Source organism: Cyprinodon tularosa, unplaced genomic scaffold, assembly GCF_016077235.1.
Source record: "Cyprinodon tularosa strain WSP-4 unplaced genomic scaffold, ASM1607723v1 ctg214, whole genome shotgun sequence".
Lineage (NCBI taxonomy): Eukaryota > Metazoa > Chordata > Actinopteri > Cyprinodontiformes > Cyprinodontidae > Cyprinodon > Cyprinodon tularosa.
In genome coordinates this window covers 668,124-691,924 of record NW_024038796.1, presented here as the reverse complement: position 1 = coordinate 691,924, position 23,801 = coordinate 668,124, and the positions used below count along the sequence as shown (strand labels likewise).

Sequence of the window (23,801 nt, the reverse complement as noted above, 5' to 3'; positions counted from 1 at the left end):
AGAGACTAGCTCTCTTGTTTTAATCACCTTCTGCTCTTCCATTAATTAAATAGCATCACTGGGGAGCCCTCAGGCACGTAAAAAGTCACGTTATTGCATTATTTTTACTAAATTTGTTACTGACCCTCTCAAACAACTCCCATCTTTGTCAGTGAAGCCGAGTTCTCCCACATCTCTTCCGCCATGGTGCCCATCTACATTAAGATCCAAAATTCTGAGATTAAAGTGAGAATTCTAAGATTAAAGTCAGAATTCTGAGATCAAAGTCAAAATTATGAGATTAAAGTCAGAATTCTGAGATTAAAGTGGGAATTCTGAGAAAAAAAGTGAGAATTCTGAGATTAAAGTCAGAATTCTAAATTTAAAGTGAGAATTCTGAGATTAAAGTCAGAATTCTGAGATTAAAGGGAGAATTCTGAGATTAAAGTGAGAATTCTGAGATTAAAGTCAGAATTCTGAGAAAAAAGTGAGAATTTTGAGATTAAAGTCGGAGTTCTGAGGGAAAAAAATCAGAATTCTAAGATTAAAGTCAGAATTTTGAATTTAAAGTGAGAATTCTGAGCTTAAAGTCAGAATTCTGACTTTTTTCCTTTATTAAACTGAAATAATATTCAAAAATCAGTTAACTTTTTTTTTCAGTGGCCCTAACCCTCCTCCTTAAAGAAGACACCGGAGAGAGGGTGGATTTAAAACCCGCCCCCCCACCTCAGCAGAATCTCCCCCTGCTGAAAAAAAGAAAAATAACCCTCCCATTTCTCTCTCTCTCACACTCACTGTGTCTGTTTCTCACTCACTCTTCTCTCTGTCTTTTCCTCTGTCCCTCTCTCTTCCTCTACCTTTATCCCTTGTCTTTAGTCCCCCCCCCCCCCCTCCCATCCCACAACAAACATGGATCTCTCTGCAAGATGTTTGTTTCTTATATCCTGTCTCAACGTGATATTAGCGATGCATTTGGACGCAGTTGATCCGGGCTACTATGTGGAGCCCACTGCCACATCAGAGGCGATCGACTACAAGGATCCCTGTAAAGCTGGTGAGATTTCTCCGCCGCTCCGTTTCTGTCGTTTGTTTGAGATTTCCTCCTCGTTTCTGCGGGGACAGGAACATGCAGCATGCAAAGATCGAGCAAGAAAACGCTTTTATAGAAGATGACAGCGGTGGATGTAGTTTTATGAAGCAGGATCAGGAGAACACTGTGTGCAAATGTTTTTTTGTTTGTTTGTTTTTTTGCGAGTGGCATAGTTTCTGCAGTTTGAAACATCTGAAGCAAACAGAAGAAAACATTTGGACGGGTGAAAAAATGCAGTTAAATAGAAGTTTATGATCTCTTTACTGAAAAGCATGAAAAAGTTTTTGTTCTCTTTGCTTTTGGAAAGTTTTTATCCTTTTCCCCCCAAAAAATGTTTTTTTAGTTTACACTTTCTGATCTGCTTCAAAATCAGTTTTTTTATTATTATTTTTATATCAAGACATCATTTCCTTATTAGGTTTTTTTTCCCCTCCTGGACAAATAGTCTTTTTTTCCCACCGTCTGTTCAGAGTCTCTAAAAAAGTGGAGGAGGGGAGAAAACACTACAGTGGAGCTTAAATATTATGCACCCATAATTGTCTTGACTCACACGCCAAAGCATAAACATTTTGTCTACTTTTTTTTCCCAGCAAACAGTCAATTGAATTGTCCTAAAGCTACCAGAGATGCTATTTTAATCTTTTTTTTTTTTTTTCTTTTTTTTTGTAATCTGAACTAACTGTCTTGCCAAATCCCTTTTGCAGGGAGTTTGAGCAGATTGTGTTTTCCATCTGGTCAAAGTATTCAGGTTACAGAGAAAGAGAGATGGCTTCATTCAAAAATGACCTCTGATGTCCTAGAAGAGCTTCCCAATTGGGAATTCAGCATTTTCTGATGTGTCAGCTCAATACAGAGCGGCCTTCGGGCTGACAACTCTGTTACCCAACTGGCTCTTTTTTATTTTTTATTTTTTTTACATTTGTATTATCCCTCATCTGTCCAAGAACGAGGACGTAAAACATTTTGAAACCGTTGCAACTGTCTGTAAACACTACAAAAGGTCAGGCTCCAGATGATCGGTGTGTCATGTCCAAGTTGTTGCTTCCTGTGTTTGCTCTGTTTGCGTTGAGTCATTCGAAGATGGGATTTGCTGGACACTTGCAATTGATGTTGTGTTTTAAAAGTGTTTTTTTTTCTGTTCTACTTTAGAGCTAATTGTTGATATTAGAGATCTGTGTCTCATTTGGGACATTCCCAGCAAATCATCACCAGTCATGCCTGCTGTTTATCTTGGCGAGGATGTTTTCACCAATTGCAGTTCAGTCTGTCCGGGCTGTCATTTCGCCAGTGAGGTTGTTTTTTTCATGGTGCTCCTCAAGGCGTGTCTGCGAGCAGGAGGTTGGAAGATGGCCATCCATATAAACTTCCTGTGTCCATCTATGTTAACCCTTGACCTAAGCTCCTCCCTGCCTTAGACAATTTGTTTTACAGCACTCGTCTCCAGAAATGGGCACCTTCAGGGTGGTAATTCCTTGGTTATTGACTTTTTTCCTGCTGTTTTTTTTCCACATTTGCTTCTCACAGGCTGTACTTTGTCTGTTTGATAGCTTTTTGTGACAAGAGGTCAGTGATTTTATGTAGCATTTATTCTTCTTTGTGAAATGTGTTGATCTGCAATGACATGGGGGGGTATGTTGGAACATTATTTGATTGATAAAACCGTTGTTACACAGCAACATATGGAGGAGGCGCAGGGTTACTTTTCTCTATTTAAAGAAAGGAAGTTCAGCCATTTTCTTCATGCATTTTCTTAAGGCCTCTGCAAACAGGAATGTAAAGAACTGGGAACCACTATTTGTGCTTTTGAAACCGAACATTTTAAAAACATCAATATGCATTAATACAGCTAATCTCACCTATGCCGAATGGCTAGTTAATCATATTTTCTCAGACTTTAATATAGTTATCCTGCAGAAGGTGTTGGAGGTTGAGTATGTTGGTGTCTTATTCACACTTGCTTATAGAATGGAGCAGACAGCTGGATGGATTAGGACTGCATCAACAGACTTCGTTCTATAAATGCAGAAGAGCTGAGGGTGAAAAAAGTTGAAAACTTGTGGATTTAACAAATATGAATCATGGCCGGGAGAAAAAGAACCCAAATCCAAAAAGTTTGAATGAGTTTTAATCATAGGAGAGCTGCTATCCGCTTTAGAAATTGGGTTAAAATCTGCTGCTCCGCACTGAATAAAGTTAATATAACCTGCTGTGGCTCAGGTACCCGAATATTCTCCGTTCTTGACATTTGATTATAATAAACCTTGGAGATATTGAAGGTTTTCCAATAAGGTCCTTTCGGAAGGAGATTCTGATACAGATATTGATCTCACTGAAGGGGACTTTAAAGTCCTTTCTGCACGCAACAAAAACTGGATGCATGGATGGATAAACAAGTTGATAGTTGAATACTATATAACTTAATGCTACCTTGTCAGATCAAAATAAAATTACATTATCACGTATTAAGACTACCAACTTCTAATTTTTTCCTACCAATAGTTATGCACTGGCTAAAGTAAGCAGAGTCTTAAAACTGGACTAATTCAATCCATTTAGGACTGAACCAGTGGAAAATTCCTTGTTTTTGCTGAATTCACAACTTGGCAGCTTCCCAGGAAGTCATTTAAGACTCCAACACGCCTCTAAGATTAGACCCACTCACTTTCACAATTAAAAATGGATGAGAAGCAGACTTGCTCATTGTCTCTTTCTGCTCAGATGATAATCAGAAGGGTCTCAGTGGTTTGACTTATGTCTCAATTCAAAACCCAGACATCATCATAAACTTAAGGTTTCTGTGACGCTGCTGTCTGGGTCTGTGTTTGGAGCCTCTGTGCCCCCGTTACCGGAGCCACAGACCGGTCAACCTCAATCGCTCGTGCAAGTGCTTTTTTTTTTTTTTCTCATAAGCCTCAGGTTCTTTATTCTGATTGGCTCAAGCACTTCGCACAGACAGAGTCATTCACCTTGTGCCAAGGATTTGCAAGGCCAGAGGATCTGGAGCAAGTCCAGCCACACTCTCCCACGCCAGCTCAGGTGAGGTGAGTACAGGCCATTCATGAAAGATCCTTTCAGGTTAGACCCATCCTTTCCAGTTGGGGCTTATGTTACTCTAAAGCTTCTGGTCATAAACCATAAATTCTTGCCATATTCTCATGCCTTTGATTGTGTGCAAAAGCAGGCCTACTTCAATGGAACTGTTGCACATTGTAATACTGGATTCCTAAACAGTCTTGAAATATTGCTTTCATCTTTTGAGTCTTCATAAATGTGAAGACATTCAAAAGAGCAGAGCTGCAGCTGTTCTGTTATAAACAATTACAGCTTAGTTTTTGTTGTCAAGCTCTGGCCAATTTTAATTGTTTCACCTAAATAAGTATAAAGAAATGACATAACATCTTTTTTTATTATTATTTACAGATTGAGCCCACAGCTGGAGTCAATAATGCAATGCTTATTTAAAAATAAGCGTTGCATTATTGCTTTTGCAATAACATTTCCATTATGGCTGAACAGCATCAGATACAGAAGTAATTGCGATGCTATCTCAGAATGTTGCATAATATTATCAGGTACAATTAACCTGTATTCTCCTGCATCCTCTCCGTCTTTTCTTACATCATGGTTACTAAAATAGACCTTAGGGATGGGTAAGTTAGGGTTCATCTAAATGTCAAATTCTATTGATCACATGCAGATTTTGAATGCATGGCAATTGAAACATATGTCTACCATATACTCCATTCAAGCAACCAATCTAAAACTTGGTATATTTCCTTTACTCTTTTTGCTTGACTAGCTATTGGGGACACGCATATTATTGACCAGTTTTCAGAATGTTCCGATAGCTGCTTTTAAATATAATATCAGACATTAGTCATTCCAAAGATATAACGCACTCGTATAAAAGGTGCTTTTTGTGACAAACCGAAGAGGATTGCTGAACTGATACGTGCAACGCCAGTGATGCAAGGAGGAGCCAAAAAGAAGTTTCAATATTATAAACGTAATTTATCTTCTCAAGAACCATCATCGATGGGTTCGTGGTGGTAAATAAGGAAAATTAGAAATCAGTCCCTGGTGATGAAACAAAAACCTCACCAGCAGTCTCTTCTTCAAGCCTTGGACAAAGCAAGAAATGCAGCTGTGACCACTTAAGCACAAGAGACTTTGCAGAGAAACTGGAGGAGTTTTGCTGTGGAGCAGAGATCTATTACATGGGGGGGTCAGCAAATTGTTGTGTGACCTAGATCACAACCAATTTAGACAACGGTAACATCTGTACTATTGCTTAAACTAAAAGAAAATACTTTTTGTGTCACCTATACCCAACTACCAAAGCTTTGCATTAAGTCTGATATCTATGGAGTAATTCTTGATTGGGTTTTTTCAGAAAAAAATTAGTTATTAAAACGTCTGGGAGTCAAAAGATTGAAGTAAATTATATCATAGAGATTTTTTAAGGCACAGCTTCATAAAGGTTGCAAGTGGTTATTTCTGATGCCACTGGAAAGCTCACTGCTGTAAGTGGATGTGTCTAGACTGATATCACAGCTTTAAATATTAACTGATCCGACATCAGTATAATAAAATACTTGATTACATTATTATTATTAACATTATTTTGTATTTTGCAATGTGGATTGTTAGAAACAGGTTGATCAAGTCCCATTACTTAAATGCACAAAAAAAACATAGTTGTGAGAAAAAGTGACTTATTTATTATTAACCAATGGGTTTCATAAACGTTAAGCAGAAGCAGAGATGCAGGGCAATATTTGTGACATAATACTGGATCAGGAGATGTCTAGCTGAAAGAATCTGATGGAGTCTTACCACAGAAATTGAGACTTTAGGTATTAGCCCTGTTACTAAACCAAGCCATTGTGCACAATAGATTCTGAGTTAACATAACGTGTTATGCATTAAAGGTATAGTGCAGGATTTTTGCAAATTTTTGAAAAGACCCGCTCTCTCCATTTTAAAGAAATATCACATGCACAACCCTGTACCCCCGAGAGGGAATGCCTATTAAACATGGGCAAGAGCATGCACGATTCTCCTCGTGTATGCTCTGTTTAAAAGTTACAAGCATACTGTGTCAGAATGTCCGCCCTAACCCCTAAATCCCTCAATCACTATATAGAGCGGAGACTATATAGCGAACTTTGAAGTGAACTCAGTTAACTGACCGCTCGGACAGATGATCACTGCTTTTTTCTCCCCGTTGGTCGCATAACTCCTCCTCCACTGCACGGTGCCCTCGCAATCTTTATTAGTCGCCGCTGTCGGGTAGCGACAGCAGGCAGCCATGACAGCCATTCCCATAATGCTTTGCGAGGAGAGATCTTCGCACAAAGCATTATGGGATATATCTGCCTCTTCTGAGGCCGTTCTTTTCTTCTCATACAGTTTGTCCAGAGTAAAATCATCCAATTTCTGAACACAGCACAATTCTTGGTGCCTTTTATTAAAAAAAGATGCATCAGAAATAAAGTACTGGCTATAAACTGTCCATTTTCTAAAAGATGGTCCAAATTTGCAACAATACTCATATTTTAGAAGCAGAAGAGCTTTTAGACTAATATAAAATTGAGTGTGTGTGTGTGTGGGGGGGGGGGGGGGGGGGGGTCGGGGGGGGGGGGGGGGGTGTATAGGTTGGTATTTCTAATGATCCATTATAACAAGGTAAAGACAATTATTAAAAATAACAATGAAAAAAACTTACCAGCTGCTAACTTAGTGGAAAATCAGTGGAGAGATTTATTTGATCTACTCAGGAAAATAATCCAAACTTTGCAAAGTCTGTTGGGTTAAAAATGTAGAATACTTTCTGTCTAGACTGGTGAGTCATGGGTAGTTTTCAGCCTCATTGGCAGCGTCCTTACAAACTACTGCTGGTTACCTAAAGCTTAGCTTCTTACATCCTTATTTAGATCATCAGGGAAAATGGCAGCCGGAGACAGATGCTCTTCATTATCCAGCTCCTTCCATCCTGTCATGCTCTGGCAGGGTGATGGGTCTGTGTTCTTTTGGCCTGCTGCAGGATTGGGCCTTTAAGCAACACTTAAGCAGATGCTTTTCTTTTATCATGGAATGCAGACCCTGTAGCTGAGCCCACGCTGAGTGTTTTTTTTTATATGATTGGACCCCTGCCTCTTCCCTCTCAGTAGGGTTCGGGTGATTAGGGAGCTGATCCATTGGCGTGGTTTCAGTGCATTAGTTTGAACAATGTGTTTGTTGTCAGAGATAACTAAGAACTAATCTTGCATCACGTTCATACCAAGTCTGGGTGTGGAGCTGAAGTAACAACAGATTTAGGAGTGCTAATTGAGGAGTCTTTGAGGATGTTCATTTAGGGCACCTTAAGGAGCTGTTATTTGGTTTGGTTAATTTAAAGACCCGTAGTGGATACTTGACCCATTCTCAGTAAAAGGAAAATGATTTTCGGATTAAAGATTCAAATTTTGAGTTTGATATTGTTTTTTTTTTTCATTTATTTAATGTTGCGCAATGATCTTGTTCGCTTCATAACTTCATTCATCCATCCATTCATCTTCTGTCACGCTTATCCCTGCTGGGGTCGAGAGAGGTGCTGGTGACTATCTCCAGCTCTCTACTGGCAAGAGGCGGGCTACACCCTTTACAGGTCAACAGTCTTTTGCAGGGCAACACAGAGACAAACAGGACAAACAACCATTCACGCACACACTCACACCTAAGGAGAATCTAGAGAAGCCAAATAATCTAACATTCATGTTTTTGGACTTTGGGAGGAAGCCAGTGTACCCGGAGAGATCCCATGCATGCAAGGGGGGGAACATGCAAACTCCATGCAGAAAGACCCCGGGCTGGGAATCGAACCCGGAACCTTCTTGCTGCAAGGCAAGTGCTACCCACTGCATCACTGTGCAGCCCAGCTTCATAACTTGAAACGGTCAAACCAGATTAAGGAAAGAAAAAAAAAAACTCCAAGAGGTTATGCTGAATTATTCATCCCTGCGGACAACCTCAGAAATGTCCACAGATGATTGGCAGAATGAGGAGTCATGGGAGGGAGTTGACTGGCAGTGGAGTGTATCAGTAATCAGCAGCCGCGGTGACGATGAGCCAGGGAATCCAATCTGCTAATGGGTTCTATGGAGTGTGAAATGTTAAAGGTGAGGTGGCCTCTTGCTGTGCGCCCTTTTAGCTGATGCCGCTCTGGTTTTGTCAGATGCAAGCTGCCATGTGGTGACAGTGACTCCAGCTGTGGGCTCAGGCTTTATTAGAGAATAATTACTTCACTCTCCAGCTGATGTTTGTGACTTTGCTGGAGCCTCTCTTCTAATTATACCGCAGCTACCTTTTAAATAACGAGCCTTGTGGTTACAAAGAACCCCCCCACTCCCCCTCTCCCACCTCAAGCTCAAATTGCGGTGTTAGAAAATGTCAAGGTAAGCATTCTCTGCAGAAATAACACCTGGTGTTGTTTATGCAGAGGAGAGAGGTAGTGGATTAACACGACATCAGCCCTGCATGAAACAATTCATCGTATCCAAGTTAAAATTACATTGCTTCGGAGAAAGTATGTGTTAAAGCTCATGCCTTGCAATTTCCACTGTCTGGAAAGTTAACGGACGTTTAAAATATACAGTCTTAAAGCTTGTAAACCCATTGAGACCTGCTGTGTGAAACTCACCCTGTCATCAGATGGTAATCAGTCTAACGCAATACGCTATTGCTCTCTATAGGAATTCAAATCACTGCGTTTGTTTTCAAACGGAAACTGTGAGAGGCGGCACCAGGGTATTGTGATGCATTAAGGGTTTCTGTTGATGCTTGGATAAGGCCGTCCAACTGTCCCCACAAAAACCCCAGCCTCCAAAAGGAGCCGCTCTTCCAAATATAGACAGACATTTAGTGTCCGTAACGGCTTAATATCGATGTTGGTGCAGGTTTCCGCAGCAGATGTCCTGATCCGTGATTCCCCTGATGCAGATTCATAGGAATTTATAGGTTTAGCAGTATCTGACACCGCAGAGGTCAAGGGCATTACACAAATGAATGGGATTAATATGATTGAGTTCTCATGGCTAATCCTGCTGGTTGTGGTGGTTGACAGTGGCACAGACAGAGATGAGCGGGATTATGGTGGTTTAGATGAACAAAAATAAAATAAATAAAAACACTGGCTGACTTTAGTTGTGCATTATCAACATTTCTCTCTCTAAAAGTGAGCTTGAATCATTGTGCTGTTTTATAATTACAGTGTATGCATATGATTATTATTTTTATATCTGCAGCTGGTGACATCTAGGTGATGAATAGCGTTTGGAAAGAGATCTAGCCCTGCACTCTCCGGTGATCACTTGCCATCTGCCACATTAGCTTGGCTATAATCTACAGTGCGACACAGCAGTGTCATTGTGTTTGCGCTTCACATTATTACAGAGCCCCTGTATCTAGTTTATCGCATTTCTCCACTGCCTGGCCTCAATCCCAGCCCTGCATGGAGAACAAAAAGATCCGTAAAACAGTGTGTCTGTGGATAATCAAAACCAGGGAACAAGGGGATTAATTCCAAATCCCTGTAAGTTTTTTTTTTTTTTTTTTTCTCCATAAACCTGCAACACCGTCTCTAAGACGACTGCTGCACCCAGGAGAAATAGGTCTCAGTGCCAGCTGGGATGTGCATTAGCACACTTTCAGCTGAGGTTGCCTAAGAAAAACAATGTTCTGTATTATCAGGTCAGTCTCCATAAAGTTAGTAGAGTCAAACCACAGTGCCAAGGAGAAGGTGTGAGAAAGCGTGTGCTTTGTTGTTTGGGCACAGCTTTGCACTATGCAACCCCTGCTATTTATTTCTCATTTTGTTTCCAAACATCATTCTTAAAGTATTTTATTGGGGTTTTTATGTGATGAAGTAGTACACAGGAACACATGATGGTGAAGGAGAGGCAGAGCATTACTCAACGAAGAAGTCAGAAGTCTTAAGGTCAGTCTAGAGGAGCTGGAAAGAATTCAGCTGAAGACATTTTGGAAACGAAAGCCCTGAGAAATCTCACTTTCAGTTTGAAACAAGCCAGTTCTAGAGGCATCTGTGTGATACCATTTAGACACACTGCTCAATGTTAAATAACCCACAGGAACCATCCATCCATCCATTTTCCATCACGCTGAAAACATTCTTTTACCCAGCAAGAAAAATGAACACATTGGTTCCACAGTTGCACACGGTGGTGGCAACAGCATGCTGTGGGACGGTAATGGGAAGATGGATGGAGCTAAACAATGTTGATTCCTAAGAAAATCTTTTACAGACTTTAAGGTACCATCGAGCAGGACAAAGGACCCTTAATATTCAGCCTGAGCTATAATGCAGTGGTTTAGATAAAGACTAAATTTGTGTCAAAGTTTAGGCCTAAATCTGATTGGAAATCTATGGCTTTTAATCCAGTGTGACTACTCTTGTTTTTTTTCCTCCTAAAAGGAGAAAGAAGGTACTTGTTTTGAAAACAGTTGGCAAAGACTCGTAAGTGCACCTTCGATGAAATAGTTAATCGTATATGTCTTGAAAGTACGACCTGTGTGGTAAAACATTTAATCTTTAAGGTAGAATTCCTGTTTGTTTTATTCATCTTTGTATCAAATACTGTTGAGCAATATTTCAGTCTTCCTTACTGCAATGGAAGCAGCAGCACTGCTTCTGTTTTCCTGGGAGTGAAATGTTGAAATAAAAGGAAAGAAAATGTTCCTCTGTAGTGACTCCATCCATCCTGTGTGGAACAACATCTGGTAGCGTCTCTATATCAGTAAGTGTGTATTTTGCAGATGGCTCTCAGTATGAGTGCCGGCTGCGTGCTGTCTGCTTTGTCTCTAAGATTAAGTCAGGCTCGGTTTTTTTTAAAGCACAAATTAGAGGATCCCTTCTGGAATTCAGACCTGTCCTCCATGCGTGCCCTGTCTTGTACCTTTTCTTATTGCTCTCATTAACCTCTTATCCTTTTGCACTTATCCTTTGCGCTGCATCTTCTATAGCTTCCTGGGTGATTGGAAGTCTTTTCCAGACGGTTTAAATCACTCTTCTTCAGACTAAAGAGACTTGAGTCAAAATTTTCTTTTTGTCTCTATCCTTTCCCATTTGACTACGTGTAGAAAATAAGTCACAGTTTGGAGAAAAACAAGGCCAGATTCTAGAGCATTTATCAGTCAAGTTGACGGGCGTTCTCAAAAATGTCTCATTGTTGTTTTGTTATACTGAATTCTGAAAAATAAATTATCAATTTATTTATTTAATACATCAGCACTGAGAAGTCTGAGTCAGTTAACTGTCTCTACTAGAAAACATGCATAAACTTTCCTTTGTGGTTAACTGAATATTGGTGTCTCTCCTGAACCCTATCCTGTTAAAATAAATTGTGTCTATATGTGTTTAGCAGTTGGGAAAGATTCAAGAAAACATTTTGATTTACAAAAAAATCCTAGGCGAACATTAGTGACCCCTCTTTAATTGCTCTCCTTGGTCGTTTGGCTCAGCACCAAACTGACCAACCAAACAAGCATGCAGAGGCCCGTCATTTTCCACTTTGCTGCACATCTGCCTTTCCTATTCATAACACAGCAGTGGGCAGAGAGGATGGGACTCTCCTTTCATTTCTTTCCTTCTAGATGTCATCTCCTTTTTAGACATGAATTAACCCCCCCTCCTACCATTCCCACATTTCTTGAGAAACTCCTCAACCTCCACAAACTCCTATATACAAACTGGGCCATAAATCCTGCAAACACACTGGCGTTAAAAGCCTATAAACCTGAGCACCCCGTCTCTGTGGAGAAGACTTTTAGCAAAGGAGCATTTAGTAAGTAATCCAATACCGCACGTTGCTCATAAAGTAGGACTGTTTGGTTATTTTCCATCTCTTTGCCCTAATTAAAAGGCTGGCTCTTGTTCAAGGTGCCCCATATTCCTTCAAGGAGGCAGCGTCAGTACATCATTATTTCTTACAGTCACGTCAAAGAGGTCTTATCGCTTACAGATTCTTTTGTTAGATAAATGTTCTTATTTAACCCTCCTTTTGTAAGGCATGAACTTACCTTAAGTAACCATCATTTATTTAGTTTCTCTAGCTGCACCCAGAATTGATCTGTAACCAAATCTGTAGAATCTAGTAAACCAGATGACCAAAATTACTCCAATACCACAATGATGTGTTATTTAAACATTTACAAAAGAACCCCAAATGGCATCTGAAGCTTGGAGGAATTACTTCCCTCAGTTAAGGTCAGATTTCAACCATAGGAAGAATTATGTTAAGAGTGTTCCTATGCCATTATGACTGATGACCAGCAAGAACACAAAGGCCTTTCTTACATTTGCCAAAAAAAACAACTTAACGATCCTGTTCATGGACTGATATTGCAAAAGGTACTCTTTTTAGAGGGTGTGCCTGCTGTTAAAACTATGAAAGCATTTTAGAAAAAAGACATCATACCTACAGTCAAACATGGTGGTGGCAGTATCATGGTTTAGTGCTCTTTTGCTACTTTATTATATGGATGCCTTGCAATTTATGAGACCACAAATCCTGCTCCCCTTCAGGAACATTGAAGGAGGCGGTCCAGGCAGTAGTTTGTAAACTGCATCAAAAGAGTAGAGATGCAATGATTCACATTGCTTCCCCTCTTATCACCCTCCAATATTTGAACAGGAATATCTGATAATCTCAATGCTTTTTTCAGTAACAGAGCTCACTTCCTTGTAATGTTCTCATCTTTGCTATTGATTCTGTTTTAAGAGATTCATAAAATAAAACTCTTAATATAAGTTGAGAAAACGAAGTAATAAAAAATGTAAATTGTGTTAATTGGACAAATTAATTGTAATTATGAAATCGGAGACAGATACTTAGAAAGGGGTAAACTTTTCTGCTGTTCAAGAGATTTTTAACTAACTGAAATGAAATAATCTGCCACTGTGAAGAAGGCCCATTGGTCAAAGGAATGTCGATGCATCTTTGCCACCAAGTCGGCCATATTTTACTCCATTGATGAATCCGTGTACTGGAGGTTGAGCCAAACCAGACCACCTCTGGGCGTGAACACATAAAGCTCAGTCTCTTTTAAAGCTTGGTGGGAAGTCTTTGCATCAAACCTTTTTACACGTGGCAGAGTATATATATATATGGGTTTAGTCAGCGAGAGATCAATATCTCTCTGCACTGCACTGATAGGTGTGAGTAGGTATATACTACCTTTTTTTTTTTCTGCTGCAAGGTAAATTGGTTCTCTCTCCTCCTCTGATGACGCCATGGCAGAGAAGAGATGTAGGAATTCAAAAAGCAAATTGTTATGGTAGACTTTGTGATTTCTAATCGATAATTAAATTATTTCAAATCGATAACTAAATGACTTGTTAACAGGAAGCCAAAAAAAAATAACAAAATGATCATTTTGTAGTGGCTGAGTCAAAGTCTGGATTTTAGCCTAATAGAAATCCTGTGACATTACCTTAAAAAAAAAACATTTCCGTGCTCTAAAACTTGCAAGTGTGATTTTTTTTACTATTTTTTTGTGAAGAAGTGTAAGTCAGAATGTTTGCAAAAAAACTGATGTAGTAGTTACCATTAAGAAGTTTTTACACCCAAGGATGTTACTACCTTTTTCATCCTTTTCTCTAAGGGCTTTTTTCCCCCCTGCAGTGAATTAGATATGCTCTTAATAACTGCTTTTGGTTTTATCTTTTATATTTTTTTATTTTTAAGAAGTCTCTCTGTATCTAATAATTCTGATTAACAATAATAATTTACAGCACTCCACATGATTCACATAGTGGATAAACTGTTGCTCTTTTCCTCCTGTAACTGAATTGAGACATGACTGCCCTCAAACCCAAACTCTCCCGCAGCCCTATTTTTAATTCCCTGCAAGGAGAGGGTAAACCGAGAAGAGTCGAATAAAGAAAAGCATATACTTTCACACGTGCTTCCACCGTGATTTCATGCTGCCTGTTCAGTCTCTGCAGCGGGAAAGGCTACAGTACAAAGTGATGCTGAAATAATGCCCTTTCTGTTTGTCTCTTTTAGCTGCCTTTCTGGGAGACATTGCTTTGGACGAAGAGGACCTGAAATCTTTTAAAGTGGACCGAATTATAGATTTGGCTCAGAGAACCGTCCAGACCATTAATCACACAGATACAGGTAATGTCAATGATATACCTCATGTCCTTCATGGTAGTTCTGCTCCGGGCAAAATGTTTTGCATCATTTCTCCAAATCAAATTGTAACAAAGGCGTAAAACAAGCAGAAATGCCACACTGCTGGTTTCTGCCTGAGGCTTTGTGTTGTCTGAGGACATCATGCTGCATAACACTGCACTCATCTAACCTCTTAAAGCCTCTGCCATTGGTTTGCACGTGTGTGTGTGTGTGTGTCTGTGTGTAAGCCCTGTTTAGATGTACATCACTAAATCAAGGTCATCAGAACAAAGCGCCGCACCTCTAGAATAAAGTTCAAGAATAATTGCAGGGCTTTGTGAAGCTGGATAAAAAGCAACAGCTGTGAGTAAGCAGAGGCCAGTGGCTTCCCTGCTCTGTAAACTAAAGGCGAACAGGAACCAACAAGTGTGTCCAAGTTGGCTTCCGTGTTTGAACAGGACCAGTTAGCTGCTTTTTTAAAAATTGGGTTAATAGATCTGTAGGGGGATTAAGAATACATCACGGCAGCTTAGAATATTGACAGAGTGCTGATTTACAGAAGTGGATTGAAGACAGACTAAGTGACACAATGGAGATGGATAATTACATCGCGTTTCATTTTTATGTAGTGAAAAGCGTTGCTCAAGGGTTCAGAATTAGCAACTGTCGGCTGTGTTCCATAAAACCCTTCAAACGTTTCACCTTAATTGCTTAACATTCTGAAAGACTTTTGAGCATGTTTAAAATGCTTTTTTAAGGGACAGACCAACACAAAAAAGTATGTTATTCTGCAATTGATTTGTCCAATTTATTCGCTAATAAACCTTTGAGACGTGGAATACATGTTTTATATCAGCTCACCAAAAAGGGCTTAAATGTGGTTTGAATATTTTATTTCTAAGCTCTCATAGGCATTTTAACTTAAATTAGCATTCCTCTAAGAATTATAATAGATCATCTGTCCACTATAGTCTCACGCTTTATGAATTTCAAAATAAATGTTATGTTAAAAATGAGAATTAGGATTGATTTTATTTTATTTTTTCCATTGATGTACCGTAATCAATATTGTCAATGTGGATCGATGTGATGTTGCACAGCTACCAAACACGAAACAATCCCTGCAGAAAGCTTGTTAGAGGCTGCAGAAGAACTAAGAACTGTTATGGTTAAATGAAATCATGTAATTTAATTGCCCAAGAACCTTCTTCCTAAATCTGAGGCTAGACTTGAAATTCGATATTCACACACAATCTTAATCCACTCTGACTGAGTATGAGCTATTCTGCCAACAAGACTGGCTGATAATTTCAGTCTCTTAATCTGCAAAGTGGATACAGACAAACCTTGAAGGCTTTACGGGTGTAGACAAATAAATGCAGGACTTTTCAGGTTGTAAACAAAATCTTTAACAGCACATACCTAGTTTATATGCAATTATTCACAGTTATGCTATCCTTTGTTTTAGTATTTTAATGTAATGAAGTGTGCAAAATCCCAAGCTGTATGAAAATACCTTAGGTTCAATCTGAAACAATGATTTCTCCTTTAAAAGGAAGGATTTTTCTGCATTTTTGACAATATTTTCTAGTACAATAAATAGAAATACAGTGAAAATAATTGACATTTAATATTCAATGCAATTCAAAATATGTGTGTGTAACATGTTGCATGAGGTATAAATACAGTCCATCATAATAACCTAAAAATAAAACCCCAGTGTGTGAATGAACGTTAGCAGATTAGCTTTTGTAATTAGCAGATTTTCTAGGTGATTTGTCTCTGCATGTCTTATCAGTTAGCAGAGAAGATTTGGCTGTTACCATTTCTTCACAACACGTGCACAAGTGAACGTGCTAATGGTTCTCACCAGGCAGGCAGCGTGGACTCTTGTAGGCCACTCTGCAACAGAATTAATTTGTTCTTCACAGATTGGGTTTGTTTGCACCATTTGAAGAAAATTAAGTTTCATTTGCTTTTAAAAAGCGCTACGTTTTAGTGAAATCTGAGATGACCTGGCCTTTTATGGAGATTAAAGCTGTCCATAACTGTCCTAGTGATGTGACAGTTGAGAGAAAATAGAGGACAAAAGAGTGTTTGAATTAGTTCTCCAAATGATCAACAACTCTAGAGTGGGAAGAAATGATGCAATTGACTTTCTCAGCAGTTTTTCAGTCTTGCTCATCAGAGTCGCATCAGTTTTCCCTCCTACACAGATTTACTGTTTCTCCTCTTCTGCTATTCTGCCATCCACAATCTAGTAGTTTGGCATTTTATGTGGCTGATAAACGTAAAGTAGTACAAAGCTGTAAAATGGAATGGATTTTATATAGGATTTTCCCAATTTCTCTTATTTTCTAGAAATGAAAATATAGTAACTAGGGCTGAAACGATTAATCGGATTAATCATGATTAACCAATTATTAAAATATTCATCAACTAATTTAGTAATTGGTTAATCATTATGTAAATCCCTTTATTTTACCACAAAGGGGAAATTCACTCGCTGCGTTTAACCCATCCCCTTGGGGAGCAGAGACTCTAAAATATCTCTTTAGCTGACAGAGCAACCCACTTAGAGCAGTAATTATGGCAAAACTGAAAAAAGTAAACCTTTTGCATTTCAGATTAAAAAAAACAAAAACTTTTCGTCTGTCAGTATGCTCTATCCAGAACTCCTCAAGTGGTGAAGTTTTAGTTTCACCTGGTTTCATTTTGTAAAACGTCCTCTTTAAGGAACCTTTGCCTATTCAATTATTAGTAAAAAAAACAATTGAAAGATTAATTGATTTGCAAAATAATCGTTATTTGCAGCCCTTAGTATCACATTCTGCAGCATTAAGATATTTTTTAGCATTTGTAATTTACAATTACAGGCTCATAATTGTGCTTATTTTCAAAAAGATATAAACAACGTTTCAGGATTTGCATTTGTTTGTTAGTGGAAGATATTTCATACCTTTGTTTTTGGAATTAGGTTTGATGTTGGATACCCTGTTTGTAGATATTTTGAGAATGACAAAATACCACTCCCTCCATGAAAAACTTAAAATAGATCTTTTATGTTACTCCTTATAATAAACCCTCTAAAGTAGCCTTCTTGTAGCCAAAAGCATTCTGACATATACTCAGAATCAAAGTTTAACGTCAAAGTCAATCGTTTTCTTTCACACACCAACTGCTTTAAATTAGTAGTTTATTTCAGGTGCTCAGATGTACCACTCTATAAATTTGACAGTCATTGACTTTCACGCCCATAGTTTATTCACATATGGATGTTTCTTTTCTTCAGCTTTAGTCTTAGGGTTGGGAATTGGTCTCCATAGTAACAATTATATCCGGTTGAGTGACATTAAAATGGTGAAATTAATTTTCCAGAAGTGTCTTTTCTTCAGGGTAGATGAAAAAAGAAGAACAATGCCGTTTAAAAAAATGCCTTTCTCATTAAGTCTTTTTTATGAAACCTTATTAAAGAGCCTGAAAGGCAGAATTCTGTAAAAACTCTCCCTTTTGACTAATTGCTTATTTAACCTTCTAGCATCTATTGTCTTTATAGGAGAAATTGTTTTTTTTTTGTTCTTGTGAAATTAATTGATTTCTGTGGTGTTGTTTTGCTTAAAATCCCAGATTCAGCCGGTGGCGCAGATCCAACCAGACATGATGCTCAGCGCAGGAGAAGGGCTGCCACGTCCAGGCCTGAGCGCGTCTGGCCTGAAGGGGTCATCCCTTATGTCATCAGTGGCAATTTCAGTGGTAGGTAACAACAGCTGACCCCGTGTTTACTGGTATAATCAAAAGGCACCAGCTGATGTAAAGGCAGTTGTAATACAGATTAAAAGCTTTTTTTTTTTTTTTCTTTTTTTTTTTTGTTGGCGATATTCCAGCAGAGAAATATTTGTTCATTGACTACCGGTATATATCAACTTAATATCTTCAAAAGACAGAATCTTATTTTATTTTGCCTTGCTTAAAGTGGTCTTTGGTAATATTATAAAAGTAAATTAACTAAATAAAATCATGTTTTATTGATATTTCTTTGCTAATGTTTGCCAATATCATTATTAAAACACTGTTAAACATATTTGCTGATAGGCTGAACATTATGGTTATTAAACCGATGATTGTGTAAATCTGTGATGTGCTAAAATCAATATTATCCAGTTCATATCTAGGAATTTTATAAGATTTTTTAAGGATTTGAAAATTAGGAACAGAAACAACATTGTTCTGTGTGAAAGAATTTGTTGCTGTAATCAGATTTCCCATGTGGAACTCGTTAGCAAGGCTAGTGCATCTCACAAAACAGCAAACAATCACATTTGGTTGTTTCTAAAAGCTGGCAAACCAGCCCAAATCCAGTAGCATGTTTAAAAATGGACAAGGACTGAAAACTTAAAACGACAAAACATTGTTCTCAATTTGACTTCCTGTTATCAGCTGAAAGTTCTGTTCTCTATGTTTTGGAACCAAACCAAAGCATAAAACCTGTGGGTCTCCAGCTACTTTACATTAGAAAAAGGGGGGCTGTGGATCTTTGCAATTGCAAAGCTTTATCCTTTTTGGTCTTTATTGATTTAACTGTCTTTTCTCATCCTCTCTGTCATCCTTTTCAGGCAGCCAGCGGGCTATTTTCCGCCAAGCTATGCGGCACTGGGAGAAGCACACCTGTGTGACCTTTATAGAAAGGACCCAGGAGGAGAGCTATATTGTCTTCACTTATCGGCCATGCGGGTGAGTCACTGGGCCTTTCCGCTTGCTTGTTAGACCCAGAACAATTCTCACACTCTATGCATTCAGTGTCCACAGCTAATTATTTTTGTATGTAAAGACTCCTTGTTTGCAGCTTAGCTGTGTTTTTCGTCCTCCCAGTTTGCAGACTCTGCAGTCAGGGAGGTACAGGTCACCCCCTAAACAGCTCTGAAAGTGACTTAACGCCTTTCAGTGAGCAGGAATTTCCTGTGCCTATTCACTAAACTTCATGACTTGCTGAGCATCTGTGTGACTCATGGGGTTCAGGAAAGCCAAGGAGGACCCGTACTGTCAGTGATTCTTTTTCTTTTCCTTTTTTTTTTTTTTTTATGGGATTATCATGGAAAAGGCTGATTGTTTTGTTGCTATGCAACTGCCGATGATCTGTTTAGGCTAACGTTTTTTTTCCCTCTTTTTCTTTTGTTTCCTGATAATCATTTTTTTTATTGTATGCTCTGATTTAAACTATATTTTGAGAAAAAAGGTGCTGAGATGTTTGAGACATTTTTAAAGACTGCAAGCCCTTAACGTGTTACCTTATTCACTTCTTTTGTTGGATTTATTTTGCATTCAAAACTGGCAGTTCACCTAAGAGCAAATGACGCTCATAAAGCTGAACTTTACCAACTGACTACGATTTGCCATTTCCAGCCTGCTACCAATAGCTTTTTAACCAACAAGGATGACATTATCCGCAGGCAGCAGAGGTTAGCAGTTGGAAAGCTTGACTCTGCTGCATATTCAGCAGGCCCCCATCTGTCCTGTGCAAAGTTCAAGGCGTGTCTCAAGAGAGGCCTGGCTGGCTTGCAGTAATTAGAGAGTGGTTGTCTGGCCCACTGAGCCATTATATATGTGCCCGTCCTGCAGACTCCCACAGTGAACCTTTCATGTCACGATGTGGTGGAGTGCTGCAGGCAGTGAGGTTCTGGACACACTCTTAGATTTCTTCTTTTTTTAACGCAAATAAATGACCAGAGGTTTATGGTGATTAATATGTCCCTATCCGGCTTTCATTGGATTTATTAATTAAGGTCTTGTGTCGACCTTAATTTCCGCATACTTTACTTCTGAGCTTCTAGACTGCCTCTAATCTTTTTAAATGACCTGAGCAATAATCTTTCAACTTTCTGAAGGTGTTTTAAAGGTTGTCCTATGACTTTTGCTGCGTTTTAATTAATCCCATTCGTAGTTGTTTTTAATATCTGGTTAGGAGGACGTACTATATTTCAAGAAAATATTTCTAAGCATCCAAAATTTTGAATTCATGAACTTCCTCGATCACCATAGGTGTTTAAACTCCAGCACCTAGGCATGCAAACTCCTTTAGCAAACATATCAGCTCAGCTCGCATTTATTTATAGAGTCCTTCAAAACAACCACAGCTACCACAAAGTGCTGTACATACCAGAGAAATTTAAATTTGTATAAAACATCATAGAAGTTTAAAAGAGTAAGAGAAGGAAATAAATGACTTAAAACACATAAAACCTCACACTAAAGAAATTATAAAATAAACCACAAACACAATAGAGAGTCTCATGTTGTGCTAAAAGCCAACGAATAAAAATACATTTTAACACTAGTTTTACAAATACAGTGAAGAGGATTGTCTAATGAGCTCATTTGTGAAAAATGGGTAGCTCTCAGCAGCTCAGTGACTTCCTCCTCTCCACCATGATAGGATGCCATCTGTACGGTAAGATTAGTCCTGGAATTTACTTACTAGTAAAATATTCCACAGCCAGCTGTTAGTGGTTTTATGAAAAAGTGTAACAACGACAAACAGCTATTAAGCAGAGCCACAGAAAGTCACAGGGCCTGCTGATGCTGGCATCTGTAGTGTTTCGCAGAGAAAGACAACTTTTTGGTGACTCAAGGGTTCCTGACGCCCAAACTTCTTGCTACCCTGAGATTAGCCTAAAAAAAAACGTGTGGAGAGCTCTTTGCATGAAGTTTCCATGACCAAGCAATTCAATCCAAGCCTTGCACATGTGGCCAAGGGGTGCCAACACGCTGCAATGACAGACTAGCCAACACTAAATTGAGACTAACACACAGCACACATGCGTAGAAATAACGCATAAAAAGATAAACGCTGCCTTGACAAAACAATAGAGAAGTTTAGTGCAAATGCGCTGCAATCACATAAACACACTGCAAGCACATAAATGATGCCAGCACAGAAAATATATGCAATGAACAATTTTAAAAGTATAAAAAATTACTGCATGTTCAGAAAAGCTGGAGTTGCTCCAGACCACTAGAGGAAGACAACCATCATCAGCTCATATCTTTGTATAATTTTTGTCTTTTCTAGACAAAAACCCACACTGACAAAAACCCACAGGTTTCGTCGTACAGTTTGAGTTCGCAGCTCACAATGCATGTTCTCACAGTGTGCAGCCCGACGCTCTGATGCGATCTACCTGCTCACACAGTATGTCTAAAAACCATGTCGGGCTCAGCTTCGCAGGGAGATGCTGCTACTCGGACTCGTCTATCTGGAAGCAAAACGAGTAGAAGAGGAATATGAAGCTCACTAGTGTGAAATGTACTAACTTGGTAATTTGTGCAATTTTGTGTGCTGAAAGGCCTAAAAAGAAAAGGCGACAACGTATTTGGGAAAAGAAATGGCTGAGCGAACGTGGCTACTACGGTCTGTCAATTTTACAGGGAGAGCTCCATTTCACTCGCATCCCCGCCATGCTTTTGTGTTTTCATCTGAGAGGAAGAAGAAGAAGAGTCCTTGTTTGAGCATGACCACTGAGCAATATGCCCACGACGGTCGGCTGAAAATCAAACTTGACCAGGAGGTGATCTTGAGAGGCTGATCGCCTCCTCCTCCTGTACTCTACACGACATACGATCAGGCTGCAAGTCGACCCGATCGATAAATTCTCGCACGACTGGAAAGTCGGCCCGAAATGGGGAACAAATCGTACAGTGAATGCCCGGCTTTAGACAGGATTATGGTGTGGGACTGTATTTTTTAAGAGTTGGGCTTTGCCTCTTAGATCTACTCAATATTAGTTCACCAAGACATGTTTGGAAATGTGTGGAAACAGTTCCTCCTCCTACAAGATGACTGCACTTAAATTTGTGGGTCTTCTGCTGGATTTCAGTACCTGCTTTTATCATGTTTTTATCCCTACTTGCTTTCATTCTGCTTTTACTTTTCTTCAATTTTATTGTGCATGTATTCATGCACTTTAAATTGTTTTCATACTGAATTGTGCTATAGATGTGCCACAACAGTGCTGCACATCAGTGCACAAATAAATTAACTTGTTTGGTGTTTAGGAACTTGTCTAGTTTGAGTCCTGACCTCAATAAAACATCTATGGGATGAATTCAAATGAAGACTTAGCCAGGCTATCATGTCCAACCTCAGTATCTAATCAGAAAAATGGATTTCAGAAATAATGTAAACAGCTTTACCTGGGGAGCTAAAGCTGTCATAGCTGAAAAGAATACACATATAACAATACATTGGGTTAAAAATGGGATCAAAGTAATCTCTATGTGCAAAAGCAGTGGATTTATATATATACATTCCATTGTAAATGCAGTAAACAATATTTATATATTTATTGTGATAAATTGATTATTGAAATAATCAATATGTACTTTAGTAATCGATGAATCATTAATTGGCTGCAACCCACTCAAAGAAGTGCAGAAGTCCATAAAGGGAACATTTTTAGCTTCACTTGGTTTGTATCGACTGATTAATCGATTAGAAAAATAGTCATTGGCTGCAACCCTAGATAAGATATCAACCGCAGTATGGATAATTTTTTGATTTTGTGTTTTAAAATAAAATATTTTAAATAAGAGCACTGATTCTGTAAAACATCTTGATGCTGTCAAACTGATGCAGCTTTACCTCAAATCATTATCCCAGGTTGCCCATGCCTGTTCAGAAACAAAGTATAGAGATTCTTTTTTCAAATTTATGAACCAAAGTAATGAAAGTCTGAGCTGTTTGAGACATTCCTTTTGATTTTGTTTTTTGTTGGTATACATTCCGCTTGTTAGTAATCATTTCATCCCTGAAGCATAGATTCTGGTATTTTAATGTCTGTCTGGACTTGTGTTTGTATGTGGTGATTCATAGATGCTGTTCATACGTGGGACGCCGAGGAGGAGGCCCCCAGGCTATATCCATCGGTAAAAACTGTGACAAATTTGGCATCGTGGTGCACGAGCTGGGACATGTGATCGGCTTCTGGCACGAACACACACGGCCTGATAGAGACGAGCACGTCAGCATCATCAGGGACAACATCCAGCCAGGTACAGTAGCAAGGACCTCGTACTAGCAATGCCCAACAGCCATAAACATTCATACAAAGAAATAATCTCTTGATTCATCTTGCTGGAGAGGGTGAATAAAGTTCCAAAAAGGGAGAAAAAAAACACATGTAGGGACATGCACAAATTTTACATACATTTTTAGATATATTTTGCTGCATGTAAAAGGAAGCGCACCTTTGACACGCATTCTGACTCACATTCTCACTTGGTTTTCTAACTCATTTCAATATTCCTCTTTATTTTTTCTTCCCTCAGGACAGGAGTATAACTTTTTAAAGATGGAGCCAGGGGAGGTGGACTCTTTGGGAGAAGTCTATGACTTTGATAGCATCATGCATTATGCTAGGAATACATTTTCCAGGTAGGTGCTAGGCCAAGTCCCTCTCCCTTTGTCTCAAGTAGGGATATTAGCCTCAGATAAAGGCAGAGTGAGCTGTTTCTTTACTCTGCTGCACACTTCTAACCCAGTGCCCTGTTTTCCATTTGAGCAC

At 39.0% G+C, this 23,801-nt stretch overlaps 1 protein-coding gene across 1 annotated transcript in view; it reads left to right on the top strand.

Moving 5' to 3' along the window:
- Positions 1-798: 798 nt before the first annotated feature.
- Positions 799-23,801, top strand: part of bmp1a (bone morphogenetic protein 1a) — a 46,892-nt gene continuing 23,889 nt past the window's right edge. Inside the window, exons 1-6 of the mRNA XM_038285701.1 lie at positions 799-1,033; positions 14,134-14,247; positions 17,872-17,997; positions 18,858-18,975; positions 23,111-23,289; positions 23,566-23,671. Of these exons, the coding sequence (XP_038141629.1) occupies positions 889-1,033; positions 14,134-14,247; positions 17,872-17,997; positions 18,858-18,975; positions 23,111-23,289; positions 23,566-23,671 (788 nt within the window). The 5' untranslated portion in view covers positions 799-888. The remainder of the gene's footprint in view (positions 1,034-14,133; positions 14,248-17,871; positions 17,998-18,857; positions 18,976-23,110; positions 23,290-23,565; positions 23,672-23,801) is intronic.